This window comes from Saccopteryx bilineata, chromosome 5, assembly GCF_036850765.1.
Source record: "Saccopteryx bilineata isolate mSacBil1 chromosome 5, mSacBil1_pri_phased_curated, whole genome shotgun sequence".
Classification (NCBI taxonomy): Eukaryota; Metazoa; Chordata; class Mammalia; order Chiroptera; family Emballonuridae; genus Saccopteryx; species Saccopteryx bilineata.
Window position 1 is genome coordinate 236,321,666 of NC_089494.1, and position 25,345 is coordinate 236,347,010.

The 25,345-nt window shown below is 46.2% G+C and overlaps 2 protein-coding genes across 11 annotated transcripts in view; one reads left to right on the forward strand and one right to left on the reverse strand.

Annotated features, from left to right (window-relative positions):
* APBB2 (amyloid beta precursor protein binding family B member 2) overlaps positions 1-17,046 on the forward strand; it is a 392,503-nt gene extending 375,457 nt beyond the window's left edge. For all 10 annotated transcript variants that reach the window (XM_066233437.1, XM_066233440.1, XM_066233436.1 and 7 more), the window contains 6 exons: positions 3,343-3,457; positions 7,116-7,203; positions 7,844-7,927; positions 9,350-9,465; positions 11,168-11,347; positions 16,164-17,046. In XM_066233437.1, coding sequence (XP_066089534.1) covers positions 3,343-3,457; positions 7,116-7,203; positions 7,844-7,927; positions 9,350-9,465; positions 11,168-11,347; positions 16,164-16,331 — 751 coding nt within the window. In that variant the 3' untranslated portion in view covers positions 16,332-17,046. The remainder of the gene's footprint in view (positions 1-3,342; positions 3,458-7,115; positions 7,204-7,843; positions 7,928-9,349; positions 9,466-11,167; positions 11,348-16,163) is intronic.
* Positions 17,047-17,450: 404 nt separating this feature from the next.
* The window catches only part of NSUN7 (NOP2/Sun RNA methyltransferase family member 7), a 46,043-nt gene continuing 38,148 nt past the window's right edge, over positions 17,451-25,345 (reverse strand). The window contains exons 11-12 of the mRNA XM_066233448.1: positions 23,781-23,904; positions 17,451-23,319 (exon numbers count right to left, since the gene is read on the reverse strand). Of these exons, the coding sequence (XP_066089545.1) occupies positions 22,684-23,319; positions 23,781-23,904 (760 nt within the window). The 3' untranslated portion in view covers positions 17,451-22,683. The remainder of the gene's footprint in view (positions 23,320-23,780; positions 23,905-25,345) is intronic.

The window sequence follows — 25,345 nt, forward strand, 5'->3', positions numbered from 1 at the left end:
GCCTCAGGAAAATGGGCGTGGAACGTAGGATTTTTATGGAAAGGAGTTGTGTGTGGTGAGATGTGTGCCTATTACTTTAGGATAATCTAGGGAAGAAGGGTAGCCAGAGGGAGGGGGGCTGAGAATGGGGCTTCCCTTGAGGATGGGCTCCAAAAGTGACGCCTTCCCTTTATCCCTGTTCTTAAGTAGTAATACCTTGCCTTGATGGTGGTTGAGACTAAGATGGGAGGGCCTCAGGACCCCAGCGAGGGAGGAGAACCGCACGCCCCTCCCAGGCTGGGCCCCGCCCCTTGCCCCGCCCACCCCTCAGCCCACTGTCACAGGACTGCTCATGCCTCTGACCCAGCAGTTTACTGACAACCTGGGGCGTGTGCTGCAGGCCTTTGCTAGGGAAGAGCAGGGCCCTTGACCTTTTAGGGCCAGGCCTGGACTTGGCATTGAAGATGAATAAGTTACAAGTTGTCTTAGGGAGCTGCAAGGAAGTAGGGGGAGGACAGGCTCATAAGCAGACACTCATGGCACCGAGGACACTCTACAGGATCCGCGGCAGCCCCGGGAAGGGTGCCCACCCGCTGCAGTCACGGCACCGAGGGCACTGTACGGGATCCGCGGCAGTCACGGCACCGAGGGCACTGTACGGGATCCGCTGCTGTCACAGCACCGAGGGCACTGTACGGGATCCGCGGCAGCCCCGGGAAGGGTGCCCACCCGCTGCAGCCATGGCACTGAGGGCACTGTATGGGATCCGCGGCAGCCCCGGGAAAGGTGCCCACCCGCTGCAGTCTCGGCACCGAGGGCACTGTACGGGATCCGCGGCAGCCCCGGGAAGGGTGCCCACCCTGCAGTCACGGCACCGAGGGCACTGTTCGGGATCCGCGGCAGCCCCGGGAAGGGTGCCCACCCTGCAGTCACGGCACCGAGGGCACTGTACGGGATCCGCGGCAGCCCCGGGAAGGGTGCCCACCCTGCAGTCACGGCACCGAGGGCACTGTTCGGGATCCGCGGCAGTCACGGCACCAACGCTGTACAGGACCCACTGCGGTCACGGCACCAAGGGCGCTGTACGGGATCCGCGGCAGCCCCGGGAAGGGTGCCCACCCTGCAGTCACGGCACCGAGGGCACTGTTCGGGATCCGCGGCAGCCCCGGGAAGGGTGCCTATTCGTTGCACCGGAGTCCTAAACCTCAGACCAGGGCATGGAGACAGCGCTGGCAAAGGCAGGGAGGCGAGACCACTAATGGCCATGTGGTAGTACCGCCGGCGAGGGAAGTGGGGGGTTCGGGACATTTTCAGAAGGTAAAATAGTGTGAGCTGGTGGCTGGTGTGAGGCAGAATCCAGAAAGCCTCCTGGTTCTAGCATGGAGGCCACCTGCTGAGATAGAACACAAAGGAGGAGAAGGCTGGTCAGACCTGGACAGGCTGAGGTTAAAGTGCCTTCAGGGCCAGCAGGTAAAGAGGCTCCTGACGGAACCGGACTCAGGGAGTCCTACTGGGGTCTGCAGGGGTCTGGCAAGGCAGTGGGGGCCAGACTTCCCCGGCTAGGCCTGCGTGATGGCCAGCTCCCTCCAGTGCATCAATCCCTGTGCCTTTCCAAGGAAGCCAGGGTTATCTTGGGGACAGAATCAGTCACAGTCTGTGAAAGGACCGACAGTTCTTCCATTAAGAGAAATATACTGCTCACAAAATTTAGGGGATATTTCAAAATGAATATCAAGTGATAAAAAAAAAGGAAGCATTTGATTTCTTTTTATTAAACAAGGACATCAGAAAAGCAAGTGACAAGTTAAAGAAAGTTTGATTATGCAAATGAGATGCAAAGCCAACTTTTATTTCATTGGTGAAAATATGCTGTACAACAGGTTGAAAGTACTGGAGTATCTGCACATTCCCTGACCCTCTAATTTTTTTGAGCAGTATAATTAAAAATAGATTCATCTGTGGTTATATCTGCAGACATTGTCCTGGCTTAGGAACAAAGACAAAGAAATCCTTGCAATCCGTTGCCAGATGGGTACAGCTGGGCATTTATTTTTCATAAACACATTGATCTTTGAATTACTGTCCCCCAGTAGTAACAGTGAGAAATTTAGTTGTATGGCACAGTTCTGTAGAAGCCGGGGACTGTCGTGGTGTTTATCCTTCTCATCAGTGGGCGCTAATGCAGCTGCGTGCTCACCATGGTGTCTGAGCTAACCCGGGCGTGGCCCTGAGCTCTGGAGCATGAGATGTGCCTCAGAGTCCAGGGCGGCGGCGGCTCTCAGCTGCGGTGTCTCTGTGCCCAGCCCAGCCCGTGACTGCGCGTCCGCTTCCTCTGCAGCTGTGGGCCGAGCCCTCCGTGCACGCCTACACGTCAGAGCCTGTTGTGCTTCTGCTGCCCCACTGTTCTGTCACAGTCACTCATGCACATTCGTGTTCTTCCCAAGCCTGTTTTCTGTTTTCTAAACATAACATTTGTTTGTCTAGATGGAAGTTTTCTATAAAGTTCAGTTTACATTAAGGGTGGTTAGAGAGTCCTAGACAACCTCAGACCAGGTTTGGGGAACACTGGACAGATGTACCTCGTTGTATTGCGCTTGGTAGATGTTACATGTTTTACAAATAGAGGGTTTGTGGCAAACCATGTCAAGCAAATCTGTTGGCACCATTTTTCCAACAGGCTCAGATGATGGTTAGCATTTTTCAGCAATAAAGCATTTTTAATTGGGCTTTGTACATTATCTTTTAGACATAAGGCTATTGAACACTTAGGAGACTATAGTATAGGATAAATTTAACTTTTGCATACGTTGGGAAACCACAATTTCATGTGACTCGCTTCATGAGCATGATCTGGGACAGACCCTATCTCCAACGTGTGCCTGAAAGATTGCAGAAGTAAAAATGACGAAGCTGAAGCTGTCCTCCATGGGGCACGTTATGCGAAGGCAGGGGTCTTTGGAAAAGACGGTAATGCTGGGAAGATGGAAGGCAGCAGGAAAAGACGGGTCCAGATACAGATGGGTGGACTTCCTGAAGGAAGCCGCAGGCATGAGTCCACAGGAGCTGAGCAGGGCGGTTAAGTTCAGGACGGTGTGGACATCACTCAGTCACAGGTCACCAGGAGTCAGAGCGGACTCAATGGCACATAACACATACGTGCCCGTAGTTATTTTACTCAGAAATGGATTCCTCATATCCATAAAACCACCCCTCTGTTTTAGGTAGCTGTTGAAATATTTTTTTTAAGCATTGCATACTATTTACCACTGACTTCCTGGTCACTAGCGCAGTTAACAATTCATCACCAGAGTGTGTTGGTGAAGGTTCCTTTTGGTAATGTACTGATAAATTTTGTTTGCACAGGGATTTTGCTTATGTAGCCAGAGACAAGGATACAAGAATTTTGAAATGTCATGTATTTCGATGTGACACACCCGCAAAAGCCATCGCCACAAGTCTCCACGAAATCTGTTCCAAGGTAAGGTGGCTCAGGGCACCCGCGGCGCGCCCCTCCTTTTCCTCACTGCGGAGCAGGGGAGGGGATGTGACAGGGTGGGGGAGTGGGCACACTGATCTGCAGATCGAGTTCCCGAGAGGCAGGCAAATGTTTGCTCAGCCAGTGCTTGTCAGGTGTTGCTGGAACTGGCATCATCTACAGTGTGAGCAGAGCCTTAGTCCCTCCCAGTCTGCGGGTCTGGTAGGTGGAAAACAGTGGCAGATGCAGAGGCGGAGATGTATGTACTGAGCACAGCTGGAAACAGGGCAGAAGAGTGATGGCAGATTTCCCAGGATGGGGCCACCGGATCTGAGCATGAACACTGACAAGAGAGTGGTGAGCAGCTACCTGGGGTGTCTGTGGAGCTGTAGGCAGCTGGGGGTTCCCATGAACACACACTGACTTCTTGAAGACACCTAGTAGCTCATAGAAACTCTGACCAGCTGTGAGCCTGGGCTCTGATCACGATCCCACACTAGTAAGGGTCCCACTTCCTTAGCCAGAGTCACAGAGCCTCAGGATGAGGACAGTCGTGCCTCACCGGCCCAGCCTCCCTGCATCTCGCCCTCCAGCCAGCACAGCGTCCTGGTACGAGCATCTCCATCCCCTGCCAACCAACTCCGTTTTTTCCATTGGCTTCCATTGACTTGGCTTCCACTGACAGGCTCTTCTTGTACTTTTCAGGAGACTGTTTTATTATTGAGTGGATTTGTTATAGAATACTTTCTTGTGCTTCCTCTCTGGAAGCTCTTTGTGTTTACTTGAGATCTATGATCTGTAGCAACAAAGAACAGTTTCCCCAGTTAGTCTCTTTGCTGGGCAGCCCTTTGATATTTGAAGAGATTTGAAGCCGTGCACACGTATCTCGTTGAGTCTTTCTGCTCCTGCGTCCTCCTCCCTTCTCCAGAACCCCGCCCCCGCCCTCAGCCACTTTCAGGTTGTGTGATGACTAGGCTCCTAACCTTCCTCTTCTGAGCATACTCTGGTGGTTCCCCAGGATGATTGTTTCCAAAGTGAGCCAGAGAACAGACCCTCCTTCTTGTGACTTCCAAAGATCCAGTACCGGGGTGACTGATGCCCTTAGCAACCGCGTCACTCGCTGGCTTGTATTCAAATAGTAGTTGGCCACACCTTCAAGACACTGTCACCCTTCTTTCAGCTAGGCCTTTCCACTCCCCAAACGTACTTATTTACTCTAAACACAGGACTTTGCCAGCACGTTTCTGGTTTTGTGCTGAAATCATGACCCAGCCTCACTCACAATTCCACCTGAGCCAGCAAAGCGCTGGCCACGGCCACAGCCACACCATGGCCCAGGTTGGTGTATCAGCAGCGGTAGTGAAGCCGGTGCCAGCCAGAGTTCCTGTAGGGAGGGGTCAGGCGAGGAGCTGAGCCTAGCCCCCAAATAAATAGTCCCTCAGCCTGCTGCTCTGCTCACATAACAGGGACATGGAGGATGGGAACTGGGGTAGAGAGCCGCACATGTGTCCCTGCTTGTAGTCACATATTGCTTTGACAGGACGAGGGCGTGGCTGCACCTCCCCCACGTTTCACTGTTTTCACTCATCACGCAAGGAAAATATTGAGCCCCGTTTATGCGCAAGACGCTATTCTGAGGGGACAGCAGGCACCAAAACAGAAAAAAAATAATCTTGTCCTCATAGAGCTTGTATTCTAGAGTCATGTCCTCAGAGCACGGCCTGGCACAGAGTCAGTGCTCAGTAAATGTTCCGGTTCATCCCTGCCAGCAGCCTCTTGCCGCTGTCCCAGACCCAGATCTAGAGCTGGGCAGAGTGGCGCTCTGGGGGGGCGGCGATTCTTTGTCCCACTGGGAGTGTTCGCTTGGTCGGGAATGAAGGTGTGAGTTGCTTTGGGGATCACTGAAGGGTGGGCCTCCTTCATTCCCTAAACGCACAGCACAGTAAACAAGAGTGACAGGGACAACTCCTAACGGAAGAGAGACAACGTGGAAGAAGGCTGACAGATTTTCGCAGTTTGAGAATAACAACAATGGTAGCAGCTAGTATTTCTGAGGGCTTACACTGAATCCTCAGGCCTGACATAGCATTATTAGGGACATAAATATTACCATCCCCATGTCCAGTGGAGGAAATGAGACACGGGCGATCAGGTGACTCGCTGCGGTCACCCCGCCAGGAAGCGGCAGAGGTGGGATTTAAAGCCACGTACAGTAGTCCTCCCCCCCTGAGTGTTAAACTGCACACCATTCTCAGTAGCATAATGGAATGTCATCCATCCAGTCCCATCCCACCTGACACCTGAGCCGTCCCTCTGTCCAGCGGGTCCACGCTATTCACGGCCCCATCCCACCTGACACCTGAGCCGTCCCTCTGTCCAGCGGGTCCACGCTATTCGCGCTGCCCCATCCCACCTGAGACCTGTGCCGTCCCTCTGTCCAGCGGTCCACGCTATTCACGGCCCCGTCCCACCTGAGACCTGAGCCGTCCCTCTGTCCAGCGGGTCCACGCTATTCACGGCCCCATCCCACCTGACACCTGAGCCGTCCCTCTGTCCAGCGGGTCCACGCTATTCACGGCCCCATCCCACCTGACACCTGAGCCGTCCCTCTGTCCAGCGGGTCCACGCTATTCACGGCCCCGTCCCACCTGAGACCTGAGCCGTCCCTCTGTCCAGCGGGTCCACGCTATTCGCGCTGCCCGTCTATCCGTCACTTAGCAGTCACCCTGGTATCAGATCGGCTGTCTCGGTATCACAGTGCTTGTGTTCCAATGACCCTTATTTTACTTAATAATGACTCCATAACTTTTATTACAGTATCTTATTATAGTTGTTCTATTTCCTTATTGTTAATCTCTACTGTGCCTAATTTATAGATTAAACTTTATCATAGGCATGTATGAATAGGAGAAAACATAGTTTATATAGGGTTCAGGACCCTGCATTGTTTCAGGAATGCATTGGGGGTCTCGGCATGGATCCCCTGTGGATAAGGGGAGCTAATGTGCTTTGTCCCCAGATTCCGGAAAACAGTACCTGAAAGTTATCACCCAGCGCAAAGGGGGACGTCCATTGCTCTGTTTCACTGACCACAGTGGGCCAGTAGGTCCACACATGACCAAGGATAGTTATTGGAGCTGTTTCAGTAAAGATGGAAATCTGGGCCCTGGCCAGTTGGCTCAGTCAGAGCATCGTCCTGAGACACCAGGTCAGGTTTGATCCCTGGTCAGGTCACATGCAGGAAGCGACCAGTGAATGCACAACTAAGTGGAACAACAAATGAATGTTTCTTTCCTCTATCTCCTACCCGCTCTTCTCTTCTTCTCCCCCTCTCTTTCTCTCCCTCCCTCTTTCCCTCTCTCCCTGCCTCTGTCTCTCTAAAATCAATCAAGTTTAAAAGATGGAAGTCTGGTGAATGAAAGAATAAACTTCAGCTGATTAGGAGACTGTTTCTGGGAAGGATAGTTGTACACCTCTTACCCCAGAGAAGACGAGCCCAGTTCTGAAAATACGAAGCTCAGTGATTCAGGGGCTGAAAGTTCGGCAGCGGACTAAAGCTGGTTTAACTTGGAAGTAAAGTCAGCTGAGGCACTGTGTTGGCTCGCATTGTTGAAGACGGGGTCTGTAACCACACACCCGGGCTGTGTTTTCCCTCCTCCAGATTATGGCCGAACGGAAAAATGCCAAAGCCCTGGCCTGCAGTTCCTTACAGGAAAGGACCAATGTGAATCTTGACGTTCCCTTACAAGGTAGGTCTGCACGATCTGCTCTCTCCACCCTAGTCAAGAACCAAAGGTCTCATTCCCCGCTGCTTCTAGTCTCCGTAAAACCACACTCAACCAACATGGCTGAGCATGCACGTGTCCCCCGCCCTCCATGGCACAGAGTTGACTTGTGTCAAGAGAGTTTTGCATAAAGAGCCAAGATGACTTTTGTTATTGGGCAAGATAAAAGAATACTATCCTTAGTGGTTTTCTACCTCATCTACAACCTGGGTTAAGGACCAGCTAGTTAAAAAATATGCGGGTTGATATTTTGGAGGGCTCTGAATAGTTATTTTCCCTGACTGAACGCTTTGTGGTTAAATTCTCTCTAGGCATAAGCCACACCTAAGAGGACAGCAAAAGCTGTCACCTAGTGCACATCAAGGAGACAGTGACAGCTCTAACAGTAGATCCCAGTTCCTGCTTTCTCGATGTGTTTCTGCCTGGAAATGAAAGTTGAATGGGATAGTGATTGACAGAGCCCCAGTGTCTCTGTTCTTACAGAACAGTTACCTCATTTACCTCTAGAAACACAGGTGCATTCCAGGTGACACAGAGTGATGGCTGTTTCTTAGGTGTTATGTTGGGACCCCTGAGAAAGTTGTGTTGCTTTTGTTCCCTGTAGTAGATTTTCCAACACCAAAGACTGAGCTGGTGCAGAAGTTCCTCGTGCAGTACTTGGGCATGTTACCTGTAGACAAACCAGTCGGTATGTGAAGCCTTTATGTCTTTCCACTTTGCAGGTGTTTGGGAGCGCATGGGACATGTTCACCCCTGCAGTAGGGTGGTGGGTCTGTGGTTCTGCCCGCTCTCCTTGATTCGAATCGGGCCCTTGCACTGTCACCAGCCGAGCACACAGGCGGTGCTGGTCACAAGAGCAGCAGAGGACAGGCTAAGCTGCTGTGGCATGTGATCCCGGGATACAGGACTTTAATAAAGCAGCCACGTATTTCTCATTTACCCAGCGTTCCAGAGAAGCATGATCCCAGGCTTGCTGTTCTCAAGTCGGGCTTCCTTCTCTGGGGCCAGGTCCCTGGTTCCGTCCTTGCCAGCCAGCTGTGCAGTCAGAAGTGCTGAGGGAGTCCTCGTGCTTCCCTTTCAAGACGCCCCGGACGCAGCGCACAGAGCAGTCAGCTCGCACCCCGCGCAGCGCTTAGTCGCGTGGCCCTAGCACGCTGACAGGGGCTGGAGCTGCAGCTTTCCCCGGTGGGACAGGCTGGGGGTGTGAAATGATGCAGCTGCTTTGCGAAACAGTCTGGCAGTTCCTCAGAAGGGTAGAGATATAGTTAGCCACTTGACCCGGAAATTCTGCTCCTTGGCATGTGTCCTAGGGAAATGAAAACATTCATCCACTCCAGAATGTCTGCATGAATGTTGACAGCAGCATTGTAATAAGTAAAAAGTAGAAACAACCAGGTGTTCATCCACCGACAGATGGATAAAGGAGATGTGATGCTGCCGTTCAATGGGACCTTACTTGGCGAGAAAAAAGGAGAAGGCCCCACACGCTGCAACAGGGATGAGCCTTGAGAACGCTGTGCTAAGTGCAAGAAGCCAGTCACATGCCACATTCTCTGTGGCTCCATTTGTATGAAACGCCCAGAATAGGCAGAGCTGTAGAGACAGGAATCGCGTAAACGATTGCCTAGGGCTGGGGGCCTGGGAGGAGATGGAGGGTGACTTCTGCAAGGTACAGAGTTTCTTTTTGAGCTGATGAAAATTTTTCTAAAAGCAATCGTGGTGATGGTTGCACAACCCTAAATATACTGTAAAACCATTTAGTGATACACTTTAAATGAGTGACTTATATGTTATGTGAATTATATCTCAATAAAGTTGTTACCCTGTTCCCCTCAAAACGGCGGTGGGCACACCCAGCCAAGTGCCCCATTGAGAAGCACATATAACTTGTGTAAGGTGCCGCCCACGCTTGGCCTTGATTAAGTAACAAAGTAAAATGAAGGGAGATTGAGGTCTTCTGGCAGATGCTGGCTTCCGTTGGGTCCCCTTTCCCGAGACCCTGTGCTTAGAAAAACATAGTATTTGAGTACTGTTTACCCACTCAGTATATATATTGGAGAGTGATACATGGCTTTAGGACCTCTTTCGCTTACTCCTTCAATCCATTCAGGAATGGATACTCTGAACAATGCCATAGAAAGCCTAATGACCTCATCCAGCAAGGAGGACTGGCCATCAGTGAACATGAACGTGGCTGATGCGACTGTGACTGTCATCGGTGAAAAGGTAAGAGAGAAGAGGTCCTAGTTGGAGTTGGTCTGCCTGGGTTACAGTGAGGTGCTGGATATAGTCATCTTCCATGAAACTTAGCCACATAGCCAAGGCTTGACCTTGGGGAGTTCTGTGTGATTATTTAAATAGCCTACAAAAAGAAAGAGATTTTGCCTCTGTGTCCAGGTCTCTGCACTCCTTTGCTTTTCTGTGGACTCAGCAGAATCTGATCTGGTCCTTCTTCCTCACCTGCCCAGGACATTGGTGCCACTTGCTAGAGGTGACTAGATGACACTAGCAATAATTCACTAATGGTTTGGTTTTCTGGCCAGTCACTCTCTGGGTTCCAGTATGGACTGAGCTGTGTTTTCTGGGGTTGGGGCACAGGACTTGCTTCTATTGTGGGCGGTCCTATGGTTTGATAGTAGCAGGAGCCACTGGTCATCTTGAAGGAGGCCAGCATTCGCCTCAATTCAAATTATCCCTATTTTGTAATTGAAGAAACTGAGGCACAGAGAGTTTAAGTAACCACCCAACCTCACAAGCTGGAAGTAGCCGTATCGGGATTTGAATACAGGCTGTCTGGCTCCAGACTCTAACTTCTCTGCCTCTGTGAAGCACCTGTCACGGAAAGACCACCAGTCCTTGTCCTGCTCTGCTGTCCACCAGCAGGTCGCCTTCAAGCCCAGTTGGCCTTCTAGAGGAGCCGCGGTGCTCACTGCCCCGCCTGCCCCCCAGCGTGCTGTGCTGGATTCCCGGCGGGCTCCAAGCACATCACGCCCTCTCCTACCTCAGTGCCTTTGCAAGTGCTGCTCCTGTGCTCCATGCCTTCCCCTTCCCCCGACTTCAACTTGAGCATCATTTCTCCCCAGAACACTGCCCAGCCTCTCAGACTAGCGTAGCTTGCCCACTGAACTGTCCCACAGCACCTGCGTGTATTCTAGTAAGTCAAGATGTTAACGTCCAGACGTCAGCGTGCTGGACATGCTCACTCATTTCAGATTTGCATGTGGTTTGCTGCACGTGACATGCTCCTAAGGATGAGTTCTGCACAGTTTTCACACTGCCTCATATGGATGGCATATGGATGCCAGTTTGTGAAAAAGAAAAAAAATGACTTGGCAGCTTTTTGTTTTCCATGGTTCTGGATAGGAATATGACTCGGTGTGCTGTTGGCTTGGGAAGAACAGGATGGAAGGGGATCCCGTGGTGCTTTTACCATGTAACACTCATTCCTGTGGACAGAAACAGTTATGGAAAACAGTTGGCCAGGTCAGGGGCCGAGGTCGCCTGCAGAAGCAGGGCCAGATGGGTGCTGCAGGGTTCCCAGCGGGCTCACTGGGGAAGATGGGCTTTGAGCCACAGGGCGTCCTGTATGGCAGGTGCAAGGACTGTGCGTGACCTCGTCCCGTTCTCGGTGCGCTCACGGGCGTGGAGTGTAGTGGACAGGGAACGGAACACGCGCCACGGCTGCAGTGTCGTTCCGAGCGAGCCGACAGCCCAGGAAGAGGCGCCCGCCATGGAGACGGCCTTTCCAGTCGCTTGTAGAAACCTGCCTTTCTAGCAGAGCACAAGTGCTTCCCAAGCCCGTCTGGCTGTGTATTTTTTAGTCCCGCAGGTGGCCGCTCTCAGCTTGAGTCGGATTTAACGTCTGAAGGCGGTGGTGACTGGCCTGGCTCCCCGGGGGGAGTGTGGGGTTGAACAATGTGTCCTGCAGGATGAAGAGGAAGTCTTGGTGGAGTGTCGTGTGCGGTTTCTGTCCTTCATGGGCGTCGGGAAGGACATCCATACGTTTGCCTTCATCATGGACACCGGGAACCAGCGCTTTGAGTGCCACGTCTTCTGGTGCGAGCCCAACGCCGGCAACGTGTCCGAGGCGGTCCAGGCCGCCTGCATGGTGAGTGGTCCCGGGGCGGGGCTTGTCCGGCCTGCACGCCCCTGGTCCTGTCTGATGTGTCCTAAGTTAGAGCTGAGGTACTCGTTTCACAGGAGAAAAGTCTGATCTCGGAAGTAATGCTTTTACCATGTAACACTCATTCCTGTGGACAGAAACAGTTATGGAAAACAGTTGGCTAGGTCAGGGGCCGAGGTCGCCTGCAAGAAGCAGGGCCAGAGGGAGCCAGAGTCTGGCGAGAACCCAGTAACGCCGAAAAGGATGATCCTGGAAACCACAAGTCTGAGGAGCCTCAGTTCTTGATCCCCGCTTAATTTCAGGATACGATCGGGAAGCGTGGGTCGTGCATGAGTTGCTGCTGTTTGGATCCAGCTCAGCACTTTTTACAAAAAGTGGAATAATTTTTATTTCAGATAGTGGGTTTATATGCATGTATTTTATTTACATACTCTGTGTCCATGAAGTCAGTTCTTAAAACAACCCTGTTAATTGTTGGCACGGAGTTGGTGACAGTCTGCGATCAGTCCCACGTGCCTGGGTAACGGAGCCAGTGCTCATTTCAAACAAGCACGTACTTTTTCATTCATTCTGTAACTATCCTTTGAGCACCAGTGATGCTGGGCACTGACATCGTCCCAGTGAAAATCAGGGGATCGTATGAACGTGCCAGACCTGGTGCATGATATGTTCCAGCAGCAGCAGGTTGGGCTGGTGGAACCAGGAGGAAGGACGCCAAGTCCACACCAGAAAGTGCCTGTAATGTCGTGCCGCAGCGTTGACTGCCAGCAGGACCGCGCACTGGTCCAGGTTTTAAAAGTGGACGATGGGTTGAAGGGACGAGGCAGTGGTGGGGAGGTGGCCAGGAGGCCAGGTGACTGGCCCAGATGAGAGGGTGGAGCGCTGCAGCAGGACGGTGGCGTGGGAGTCGCGGGGCAGCATCTGAGACGCGGGGAGAACCGCCGGCTCGGGGCGGTGGAGGCTGAATGTGAAGTTCCCGCCTTCATTTTCCTTGGTCCCCCATTGATGGGCTGGACTCGAGAAGTCCAAGTAGGACTAAGAAAGGCCCTGGCCAGTTGGCTCAGTGGTAGAGCGTTGGCCTGGCGTGCAAGGGGTCCTGGGTTTGATTCCTGGCCAGGGCACACAGGAGAAGCGCCCATCTGCTTCTCCACCCCTCCCCCTTTCCTTCCTCTCTGTCTCTCTCTTCCCCTCCCGCAGAGAGGCTCCATTGGAGCAAAGATGGCCCGGGCGCTGGGTATGGCTCCTTGGCCTCTGCCCCAGGCGCTGGAGTGGCTCTGGTTGCATCGCCCCCTGGTGGGCGTGCCAGGTGGATCCTGGTCGAGCTCATGCAAGAGTCTGACTGTCTCTCCCCGTTTCCAACTTCAGCAAAATACAGGGGAAAAAAATAAAAATTAAAAAAAAAAGAAAGGACCCTTGCATTATGGAGTTCAGAAAATCTGTTAGCGTGGAGAGTGGTGAGAATAAATGTGTAGAGCTGTGCTGACTGAGCAGTGACTGGAAGAAAAGGCAGTGGAGGCCCTGAGGGTGGGTCCCCACACCCACAGCCTGCGGAGAAGGGTCAGGAGCTGGAGGCGCGGTCCCGCTGGGCTGCGCATTTGCTTTAGGTTGGGGGAGGCTGGTGCCTTCTTTAGGCTGAGGGATAGGAACCGTACAGCTGAACTGAAATGGGGTTTTATGTAGATTATATAAGTGGTTGGGGCAAGGTTTTGGTGGGAGATTAAGAGCCTGTAACTGTCCTTTGAGCACCAATGACGCTGGGCACTAAAATAGTGGGAGGGACTTACCCTAGTAATTGGGTTAGTGCAGTGATTTTCAACCTCTTTCATCAGTGGCACATATAAACTAATTACTAAAATTCTGCAGCACACCAAAAAATTTATTTTTTGCCAGTCTGACAAAAAATAAATAAAAATAGGTGTAATTTTGATTCATTCATACCGGATGGCTCTTGTTGTGTTGGCTGTTGTCATTTTTTTGACAATCTAAAGGAAAAGAGGTCAGTTCCCCTAAGTAGTCAGGTACTGCATGTTTTTTAAAAACGGTTCAAAATCGCTGGGTTGGTGACCCTGAGACTGGTTAGAAGACGCTGAGAATCCCAGAAGAGGCGGAGTTTGGAGAAGCTGAGGGGGTTCTGTGGTCTTACGTCCAGCATGTTGTTAGGTTAGGCACGAGGGGAAAGGATGAGGTGGACGGCAGGGGGCAAGGTGGGGGACTAGAAAAGCAAGCTGATTGATTTTTCCCATAAGAGACCCCTTTGAAAATGGAGAGGGAGGGAGGGCGAGGCCAGGGCAGACCAGATAGGGGGCATGCATTATCGGGCTTCCCTCCTGCCACAGTTCTTTGTCAGGTACAATTCCCCCTTGTTCTGTGTAGCCAGGATTCTGCATATAAAGGAGCAGATCTCGGAGGAAGGAGGAATCGAGATGAACTTCCTGATCATCCTGAGATGGGGCGGGGGGAGGGGGGGGGACAGAAGTAATGGAAGGATTCAACCACGTAAAAATGGAGGATGACTATTTAGATATTTCATGAAATTGAAAATGATCATAACAGATGGTTTGAGTCATAAAATGAATGGCTTTCACACTTATACACTTTAAATGCTGATGACAAATAATTAGCTTTATCACTCATTACACTTAGTTTTCTGATTCCCAGACCCGTTTCTCTGCCGTAACACGATGTCTTACTCGCGTGCTTCCTGTTTTAATAGCATCAGGGCTGTCGCTGAGGGGGCTCAGCCAGTCCTGCGTTAAGACTTGTTGATAAAATGAAACTTTTCTTTACGTGCTGAAGCCAGCATTTCTGACTGAGGCGCTCTCCCCCTGATTCACATCTGTATGGTATTCTCTCTGACATATCTAGGCATGAATTTGTGCTGAGATGTCTGTGGCATTAACAGTTTTTAAAATCTCCTTAATTGTTAGGCATATTCTGAAGCTGTGTGGTAGAGGCCCAGCTGAAAGTGTTTTGCTGAAATGTAGACTGAGAGAGAGAGGGATCCTTAGGTCACTCATTGGGCATCGCTTTGGTTTGCACTGCACACGCCTAATGAGCATTAGGAACTCCTGGTCCAGGGTACCACGTTGCCACAACTGCCCGTTTACAACTCTGTGCTCTAGAAGCATGTGGTTCAGGTTGTGATGCAGACCTAGCAAGATCTCTTACACAGAGGACACACATGAGAAATCATTTTCCAGATCATGGGGTTTGGAAGGGGTCATCTTTATGGCCTGTGAGAGAACGTGGTGACCCGAGGTCTTGCTGTGGATAATGTATGCTTCTCACGGAAACATCTGTTTCTCCACTGTACTAGGGAACTTATTCATATTTAAGTAGATTTTTTTTAAACAGCCATGGAATTATTTTAAAGTGCCTGGATTAGAAAAAAATTTTGACAAATTTTAACCTTTTAGCTACTTTTGAAGAATTATCCATGTTTGCATTAGTATAAAAGCCCATGGGTTGCCTGACCTGTGGTGGCGCAGTGGTCGCCGGTTCAAAACCCTGGGCTTACCTGGTCAAGGCACATATGGGAGTTGATGCTTCCAGCTCCTCCCCCCCCCCATCTCTCCTCTCTCTCTGTCTCTCCCTCTCCTCTCTAAAAAAAATGAATAAATAAATTTAAAATAAATAAATAAAAGCCCATGGGTTGTGTCGTCCTGTGTCTGAAGGATGGGAACTGTCCATAGTGGATTTTTAAAAATTAACCCATTATGATTTAGAATTGCCTATAAAAATGTGTCCTGAAATCTGTTAATATATCATTCTTTTTTAGTTGAAGCAGGAAATAGGAAAGGGAACAAACATTTACGAATGCCTTCTGCGTTGCCAGGCCTATTTTATTCTGCAAGTATTCCTTAATTATAAAGGTCCCCAGTCTTCAGCCATTTTACAACTGAAGAAACTGACTCAGAGATTGAATAACTTGGAGTCAGTCTTGTGGGTCCTGTGCCTAGGGTAGAGCCTAAATTCAAACTGCCCTTCCTACCGTGCTCTCACCGTGAGCACTAACCCCTCGTACACATCTCTGAGGGAAATTTTAATTGGTAATATATCTCCTAATCTTTTCTGTTTTGAAGAATTATCTATCTTTTGCCTGGCCAGGCGGTGGCAAAATGGATGAAACATCGACCTGAGATACTGAGGTCCCAGTTTGGAAACCCCAAGGCCACCAGCTTGAGCAGTCATAGACATGAGCCCAAGGTCTCTGGCTTGAAGCCCAAGGTCGCTGGCTCAGCTAGAATGCCCCCCTCCTCAGTCAAGGCATGTATGAGAAGCAATCAGTGAACAACTAAAGAAACTACGACTTGATGCTTCTCAGCTCCCTCCCTTCCTGTCTCTCTCCTTCTCTTTTGCTAAAAATATAAGAATTTTCTTTGCTTTAATACAAAAGCAGGTGGATGGTGGTATTTTATTTCTGAAGAATAAGAAATTTGTGTGTGGTGCCAGTACAACGGATATTTTAATTGATCCATTAAGATTTAGACATGTAGTAGAGTTGTAAAATTTAGACTTGCTCATTGACTATGAAGTATGTGGATTGCAGCCTGTCAATACAGAGGACTAGTACAGGGTGGAGATGGAAGAAAACGACAAGAGCCAAAGCACCCTGTGCAGCCTCATGATCTTTTAAGGAAAAACTCCCTACTGAAAATATTTACTAAGTTCTTGGATTCGTGTTGAGGGGCAAAGCCATTAACTAGGGAGTAAATGTATTGGGGATTAATTAGAGTCACGTTAAGCAAGAAAGGATCGATACACTATTAGCGACCATAAACCGCGTTTTGTTTCGTTTCAGTTACGGTACCAGAAGTGCTTGGTCGCCAGGCCGCCTTCACAGAAAGTCCGCCCGCCTCCTCCGCCCGCAGACTCCGTGACCAGAAGAGTCACAACCAATGTAAAACGGGGAGTCTTATCCCTCATTGACACTTTGAAACAGAAACGCCCTGTCACAGAAACGCCGTAGCTGTGTGTATGAATTTACCTGGAGATGGAATAGCCACACTAAAGAAGAGGGACTCATACATCCGGCCTTCCATGCAGTTGCTGATGCTTTGTCTTCAGAGAATCTACCTTTAACCAAACAATGTTAGACAAGCATGTTCTCTCGTCTTGCCACCATCGTGTGATATGAAAAAGAAGCATGACTAAATTTTTTTGCTGTCAGTAAGTCACATCCTGAGCAGTGGAAGGTCTCTTTCTTATTGTAAATATCGTGAACATCACTTAACTTCACACACACAGAGAAGAATGTGGCCACACCCCTCCTGGGGAACTAATGCCCAGTCCTTGGAGTGAATGATGCCCGAGTTTAGTTTCACTGTCTTCTTGACTGGATCTGTCACAAGCAACTTTTAAGTCCTGCAGCACTTTGCCCTGTTTGCAACATTGGAGTAGACATTGTATACCAGATTGAAACGCTGTAAAAATAGGATGATGATTTATGTTTTCCTTATTCATAAAACTGAACCTTTGGCTGACAGAATTGGCCACTGGCATCAGTATGGAAACCAACTGTCAGCTTTCCCTGATGAGCTCGTTGAAGCACGGACACCATTTCCTGTCTACAGCTGTTTGGGGAATGTTGGGGGGAACCGAGAAACTTCAAAATTGAAAACCCAATTTCAGCCATCAAAACCGAACAAAGATAGCCTTTTTTTTTTTTTCAGATGGTTTTCAAACTGATTAAGAAAGAGGTTAACAAAAGCATAATGCATTTTAGGTGGGACATATTCAAACTTCTGCCTTATATTATACAATGCAGCTAGAGAATTATAGTTCACTGGGGCCATTCTCTACGTAAACGACATTAAAATGAAATCTTCCTCGTAAGCCTTTTATCCTTAGTTTGATAATTAGCCATATGCAATTTGGAACTGAGGAAATGTCACTTATATTTCAGATCGTCAGCACCGCGTGACTTTGTCAGTCCACCTTGGAAGCAGGCCTTCTGCTGGGATCCGCATCTAGCCCAGTCTCACCCTAGTGCTTTGTGCCCAGAAAGCTGTCTTGTCTGTCATGTATTTTCCATGGCAACAAATTGCATTAAGTCGAACCTTTCTTGAATTTGTTTTTACTATTAGAATTTGTTGGACTCCACTAGGTATGTTTTTTAATTTATATTTTTTGTCATATTTTCAAGATTTAAAAATTTCCTTTCAGCGCAAAATATACCCCAGTACAATGTGCTGTTTAACAAGTTTCCCAAAACTAGCGCTTCCTGCTCCTCTCTCTATAGATCTAAAACTTCGATTCACAGATTTAGACCCTTGTTAACATTGTTTTGAAAGGCGTTTGCTAAGGAGATCAATCTAAACATTAGTCTTGTTTACTTTTTAATGTCAAAAACTAACATTTTACAACATCCAGTGATAAAAGTAACTTTTCTGTTCACCCTCTGCTATGTGCTTGTCAAATGTTTTCCACATTCGTATCACATTTGAGCCTTATACGGCAGAGAAGGCCTTAAACACGTTGAGAAACAGAACAGGCAGTGCCAGGAGGCCGTCGCCTTGCCTGAGGGCTCACAGAGGTCAGAGAACCGGGACTAGGAGCCACACTTCCCAGCTCCTGGTTATAAGTTATGCTGTTTCCGCGGCAGTCAGGACGTCTTTACACAGTTCCTCTGGGCAGATCCATTATGTCAGGAAATCTCAGAATTCCCTGGTTAAGTAGGGAAATATGTCCGAATTCCTCACACAGGGGTATGAATTATAAACACCCTTGCCTTCTCCCAGTCCAGGACTTTTCCTGCAGTGTGCCTCAAATGTGTTACAGGAAAGGATTCTACAAGCAGTACAGCCTGTTCGGCCCACAAGGCTCTCCAGAGATGATGAGCTACCTGTCGTGGAGGTGTTGCTCATTCATACACTGACCCTCCAGAGAACATGGTGGAACGTGGAGGGGGCCCCTGCCTCTGCTCCCTTTCAGAATTCTGCAGTTGTTGCTAACACCCCAGTGTTACGACAAAAGACGCCACTCTAGAAATGAACTTGTATACTTCTCTCTGAAGTAACCAATACCATCTTAAGAAATTATTGCATTATAAGAACATCTTTACTGGCCCTGGCCGGGTAGCTCAGTTGATAAGAGCTTCACCCCAGTACGCCAAGGCTGCAGGTTTGATCCCTGGTCAAAGCACATACAAGAATCAACCAAGGAATTGTGTGGATAAGTGAAACAAAAAATCAATCTCTCTCTCACTCTAAACTCAGTACGTAAACTTTTTTTTTAATTTTTAGAAAGAAAATCCTTACTCTGCCCTTTGAAAGCTGTTTGAAATTCAGTCGTGACTGTCTTTCACCATGATCTCCACAGTGAGCCGTTTAGTATGACAAACTTCAAGATCCGGAACTAACCCACCTTCCGACTGGAAATCCCTACTAGAAACCCCTATTCATTTTTTAAGGCATATGTTTGTTTGTTTTCAGGATCAAGAATACCGAGCTAGCTTTAAGTAGCAAACTGATTTATATATGCAATTATAGGATACATTAAGATGAGTAATAGCCTTTACATATTAAAAACCTTACTGCAGATACTTTGTTTTGAAGATAGTTTTGCATACTAAATGCGATTTTGTAAAATTATGTTACACAGGATGTTCAGACACTTTCTGCCATGGCCAAAAAGTATGTATGAAAGTATGTGTGTATTTTTCTGTGCAAGGATGCCAGTGTTTTACCCGATATTGTAGTGACACTTAGTTATCTATGCATTCTTTCTGTGATTCGGTAAACAGGCAGCCATGTTCACTATGCCTTGTATGTCTTATCATTTTTTTAACCTGTTAAATACAGCTTAAAATATTTTTATTTATTCTATTTTTACTGAAATATACTGCATTATTGTGTTAATGTGTTATCTTTACTGGATATTATCTCAGTGTATCCAGGTCTAAGTAATCTCAGTGAACTACACATTGCCTAAAAGGTGGTTTTGTAATGATTTGTAGTCACATTTTTATTGGACTATGTAGAAGAGAAGGCAAAATGCTTCAAAGTTCCTTTTATTTTTTAAAAGCAGCTAGATAGACACAGACTTGCCACCTCAGTTCGTTTGCAGCAGCAGCGAGGGGACTGGCCCACATGCCTGTGGCTGCAGTTTTTACTTTGCAAACGAAAGCGCTGCGCAGTGCCGTTTCTATATCCTTCACAACACGCGTCAGCTCGTCTCAAACCTGCCCACGTGCCCTGTGTCCACGCATAGCTCATTAGAACCATTGTGAATGTTTGTGTCTTACTGCATGAAGGGGAGGGACACGACTCATTTCCATTAAAATAAGTTCTTGGTGAGAACCTGTTGGCACTCCTAACTTTTTTAAAAAATTCACTTCCTGATTTTATGGTAAGATGACTTCACAGAAGGTCATGTACTAGAAGCCCTAAGTCTTTCCTCCCTTCTTGTATGACACACTCATTTTCATAAGCATCACAGCAATGGAAATCCAAGATTTCATACCATGAAAAACATCCCTGATAGTAGCACAACTTTAGTGGTACCACCCGCTCTCTCGTTTGCCAGGCTTACCCGCCCTCATACACAGCCACCAGGTGTGGCACAGCCAGTGGAATGGGGTTCCTTCCAGCGTCGGAGAACCTACTGCTCACACTTCCTCAGTGAACGCGCTCCTGCGGCCGGAGCGCCTTGTTTGTCCTGAAGGAACACTTGGTTTTGCGCTCTGCCCATTTTGCTGTTGAACACTTTTACACATTTAAATGTAATATGTTGTGAGAATAAACTTAGCTGCATAAAGTGTTTGGCTCATTTATCTGACGTCTCAGTCGTACATGTGCAGGAATAGAAATACAGGTTAGTGTCTCTACACTAGTCACTTTATTTTCAAGTTATTCTTACCTCCAATTAAAAGTCATTCTGGTAATGCAACATTGGGCTTTGATTAGTTTTACGTATTTGCACGTGGTGAGGACTGGCAAGAACCTGACATCAACGGATGAAGAATAGAGTTGTACAGGCACTAAACCCCACATCAAAGGTGACGAGAAAAACAAATCAGTTGACTCGGGCTTAGTTGATGTGTTAGACGTGTGGAAGGAGATAGATAGAATTTAAAGTGTGCCCATTTGCTCATCTGGCATTCCCCCGAGAGTATCTTTTACTCTCAAAGGCAGTTACTCTTAAAGAACAAAATTTCATTTTGGTTCCAGGTAGTAAACAGTGGTATATTTAGATACAAATCTCAGTTAGCTATTGGAGTATCTAAAGACAGTAATGTGTTAGATTTTTGCAACACCTTTCTCCAGGAAGCTCAAGAAAGAAAAATGTCAGTGTTGTCAGTGTGCTCCGTCACTAGAATTCTCCAGTGTCGTTTCTATCCCAACTACTTTTCTCTTGTGACTACCCAAGTACCTAAATAATTGATCGTGTTCTTCTTAGAAGATGCTCACAGAAGAAAACTGCAGGCTTCATGATTGGTTTAATTCAGAATCTCCACATACTTCTGAAGAGAAGAAGAATTTAGTGACAGGTGCCTGTTAGGAGATACTGAATATGAGGCTAGAGTGACAGGGCACGAGTCATGCTGCTGTAGAGGGCAGAGAGCATCCTGAACTGTTTCATAACGACGAGTTTTCTCCTTATAACTTACCACAAAAATCTCAGACGTGCTACCTTTGGGTAATGGAATACTTTTCAGCCTGGAGGAGGGGGGAACAGTAGGAAAGGAATAGAAGATTCTTGGGGTAATCGACTGCACTGGCCTTGCAGAGGCTGGAATAGTCTAAGCCAGACAGAGTGTAGGAGTAAGAGGGTAAAACACTATCATCTTTAAAGCGAAGAAATCCATAGTTTGATTTTTGAAATTAGTAAAATAGGCTGAGCATTTAAAATATTTCTTTATATTTTAAATCATAAAAATTCTTTTGGTATTTAAAATATGTCTGATTCAAGTATAAGAAGTTTTGTTTCTTCACTGACACATTTTACTGATAAATGTAAACCTTCAGCTAAAATAAAAATAACTTATTACTACTAAAATGATATTCACCATTTTTTATCCTCACTTCAAGTGAGAAAGCATAGAACATTAGCACTGAAACAGACCTAAATGTTCATGTGGAAGAGGATAATCTATTAAAATCATGCCACCTGAAATGAACGTTTAGAAATTTACATAATGCTGTTAACACAACTGGATTCTGAAAATAGAACTATAAATTCGAACTTTATAAATGTGTCTATGAACATTTTTTTGAACAGGATTTATAGTTGATACTCTATTTGATGTCAAGCAATTTCTTTTGCCATGATGGAAAAAAAAATCAATAGACCTAGAAATGATAATCATACCAATTCTTGGTAGACAACTGATCATACATTTAAGATTAACTGATTTTTAATAGAACATAATGCTATATTTTAATTGTGCATCAGAAATGATTTACCAAAATTTGATTCCTATGTGCCATTTGAAGTGACTTGTAGGTTTCAGTATTTGATTTTTATATAGAATCAGATTTTTATGGGTTTCTTCAAAATAGGTGTCACTTGCCTTCAACAGTTTGCGTCTTCCTCAGAATTACTACTATTTAAATGGAAATTTGCTTACAGTCACTTTTTTTTACAATAGTGTTTGGCGTAGACAGAAGGGAGAGCTGACTGGGTTTGGTCTGCCCGGGACCCTGGAAGGTCTTCCAGTGAGATAGGCTTCACTCTGTAAAGGAACATCTGAACTACACCTGGCACTGTAGGGCTGCCTGTTCCTACGCATGCTCAACCTCAGCCACATTACAAAACTCAACTGCTTAAGGGGTATTTTGATAGAAATGAACCTCAATAGTGACGGGAAGTTAAAATACCCCTGACGACACCCTGCAGAGCAATCAAAGGTCAGTGAGAGGACCAGCATCTTTCCATACCTATGCTTTCTGAGAAATTGCCTCACAGATCAAATTTGAAAAAAATAAAAGCCTTTTAATAAGGCAAACAGTGTTTCCCTTCAGAAAAAAAATGTAGCTTTTAAAAGTGGTTTCTGAGTCCACACTGAAAGTTAACAGAGTGAAACAGCTTCTAACAGCTGATACTGAGCCTACAAGGGGACATCCTAGAACAGATGGCACTGAGCTGTTGCAATCTCTGAATTTTTCTTTGTTTAACCACCTACATTACTGTTTATCACTTGTCTGAATTCTCTTGAAGGTAATATTACATTTAGAAGATAGTAAGTGACCAAACGGATGAGTTATCTTCTGTAGAGAAATCTAACCTTTAGAGAAATATTAGACTTTGAAAAAAATCAAGTGCTCTTCTTGACCTCTGTAAAAAAAAAAAACACACACACACACATACAAACAAGACCGTTAAAGCCATGGTGGACGACATCTGGGTAGGGAGGAAGGTAAGTTTTCTTTAGGTTTTTCCCCATTTCTGGATATTGGTGGTGTGGAAGGGAAGCTGGGAACAAGAGGCTTGGGTCCAGCCCAACGACGATAAAAGTACTGAGTTGGTATGTGAGGTCTGATCCCTAGTGGTGGTGGAAATGGGAATATTACTGGAGGCAAAACAATCTCTACGGGTTTCAGTACAACCAGTCTGTCCTCTGGGCGGGGTCTTACAAAGTTTGTGGGCCGTTCATATGTTCTGGAGGGACGTGTATTCTTCATGAACGTAGGAACTAAGGGATTGCTAGTACGTTTGGTGGGTTTTCTGACCTGTAAGGAAGAACCCACTTGAGTTGTACTTTTCTGTGGGACAGATGTTTTTGTTGTTGATGTCTCTGACTGATTAGCATTTGCCTTAGTTTCTCGATTCAGAAACTCAGCAATTTTCATTTGAATGCTGTTACTATCAGTGGAAGCTTTTGGTAATATTGTTTTCGATTTTTTCTTCTTCTTCTCCTGCTTTGAAGATTTGCCCAAATCGATCCCTTCCAGGAGACCCTTGGCTGCAGCGCGGGCCAAAACATCTTCCACAGACACTGTCTGGGACGGGTCCCGCTACAACAGAGGAGCAGTTACTTAGTGTGCACATTACAAATATCACTGTTTTAGAAAAGATAAAAGTATACTAAAAGAAGTAACTTTTAGGCCTTAGTCCCTAATAAATCCATAAGCCTCAACAAATGACTTTTGTACTTAAAGTTCCCCATTTATGAACCTGAAAGGAAAAACAGTGAACTGCAGAGCTTATTTCTTATACGTGAAATACGATGAACTAGATGTTGACCGACTGCTTGGAGGAGTGGAGGTGGAGAGCAGACAAGGGAGGCACACTCAAGAGACGCAAAGAGAGAAAAACAGGGTTTGTTGTTTGTTTTTTGCCACACAGTAATAATTCTTATCCCTGCCCTCTAGTTATTTATAAAATAAATAGCACACTATTACAAAATGCTCACAAAATTCCTGAGGTTTTGTTAATTACAAACTATGATATGCATTGGGATTTTTTTTTTCCTTACCTCTCTTGTTAGAACGGAAAGAAAACAACCATTGGTAATTTCTGATGGTTCTACTCTGAAAAATGTATCATTGGACAAACGTATTTCCTTTAAGGAGCACAGTGGCAGGACGGGAGGACTAAGTCTGCAATAGATGTGAGCAAACAGTTTCTAGTCAGAAAGGCATTGCCAATGGAGGGAGACAGTAAGCTGCAACAAATTTTCTTCTATTTTATGTTTTACCGGTCATTTCAACGCAAACTCCCAATTAGGATGAAATGCTGAAGCTGTACAATACTACTATAATTTTAAAACTAAAATTTCATGTTAACTTGTAATGTACTTCCCAAATCTCCCATCTTCAAAAAATGATGCCAAGAATACCAGCCTTTCAACAAATTAAAAACTCTTCTTCAAGTCATTAGTATGTTAACTAAAAAGGCTCCCATAAGCAAAATGGGTGAATATGTATAGTAACCACAAAGGCACAATCCAAAATATCCTTTACTTTCCACATGCTGTCAAACTACACAAGGTATGACTTCCTTTTTTTGGTAATTTTTTGAACAATTACAACATAAAAATTTGGCTTAGCATTTTAACTACATTATTTTTCCCAATAACTTTTTGAGTATTAATGGATGAATCACATAGTGTTCAAGAAAGTACATAATAAAGACTTCATGTTAGAAATATAAAACTCTAATCACTAATATGTTTAAAATAAAATTTTAATTTTTATATTTAATTTCTCATTAGTGGTTCATAAATAATTCTTATATTCTGATACTTTTACAATTAAAATATATTTAATCAAAACAATAAATACTTCTTCACATATATATAATTATACATATATATTAAAGTACCAGGAACTCAATAATTTTGTATATTCTTGAGATTTAAAACCATTTAAAATTTATATGTACTCATTCATTATTTGCCTACTATGTGCAAAGCATATAAAATATTCTCTTAAAATGGTTTACAATTTAGTTTTAGAAACTAATTAGTTTATCATATTAAAGATCCCAAAGACTTCAAAGCGGCTCTACTAGGTAAGGAGACCACAACTGGAATAAGCCTACAAGCCACACACAGAACTATGGGAAGGCAGACAAACATAAGTCATATGCTTCAACAAGACAAATCCTCAGAAAAAGTCCTGGATGAAATGGCAATAATCAAATTACCTAATGCAGAGTATAAAATAATGATTGTTAGATGCTGAAGGATCTCAAAGCTACAATGGATGGACTTAATGAACACCTCAATAAAGAAATTGTAAGCATCAAAAAGGACAAAGAAATCATAAAGAAGAACCAGACAGAATTGACAAACACAATATCAGAAATGAAGACTACACTACAAGGAATTAAAAGCAGGCTGGATGAAGCAGAGGATCGAATCAGCAACTTAGAGGACAAGATAAGCGAAAGCACAAAAGCAGAAAAGAGGATCAAAAAGTCTGAGGAAACTCTAAGAGAGCTCTGTGACAACATGAAGAGAAACAATATCCACATAGTAGGGGTTCCTGAAGGAGAAGAGAAAGAGCAAGAAATAGAGAAACTGTTTGAAGAAATCAT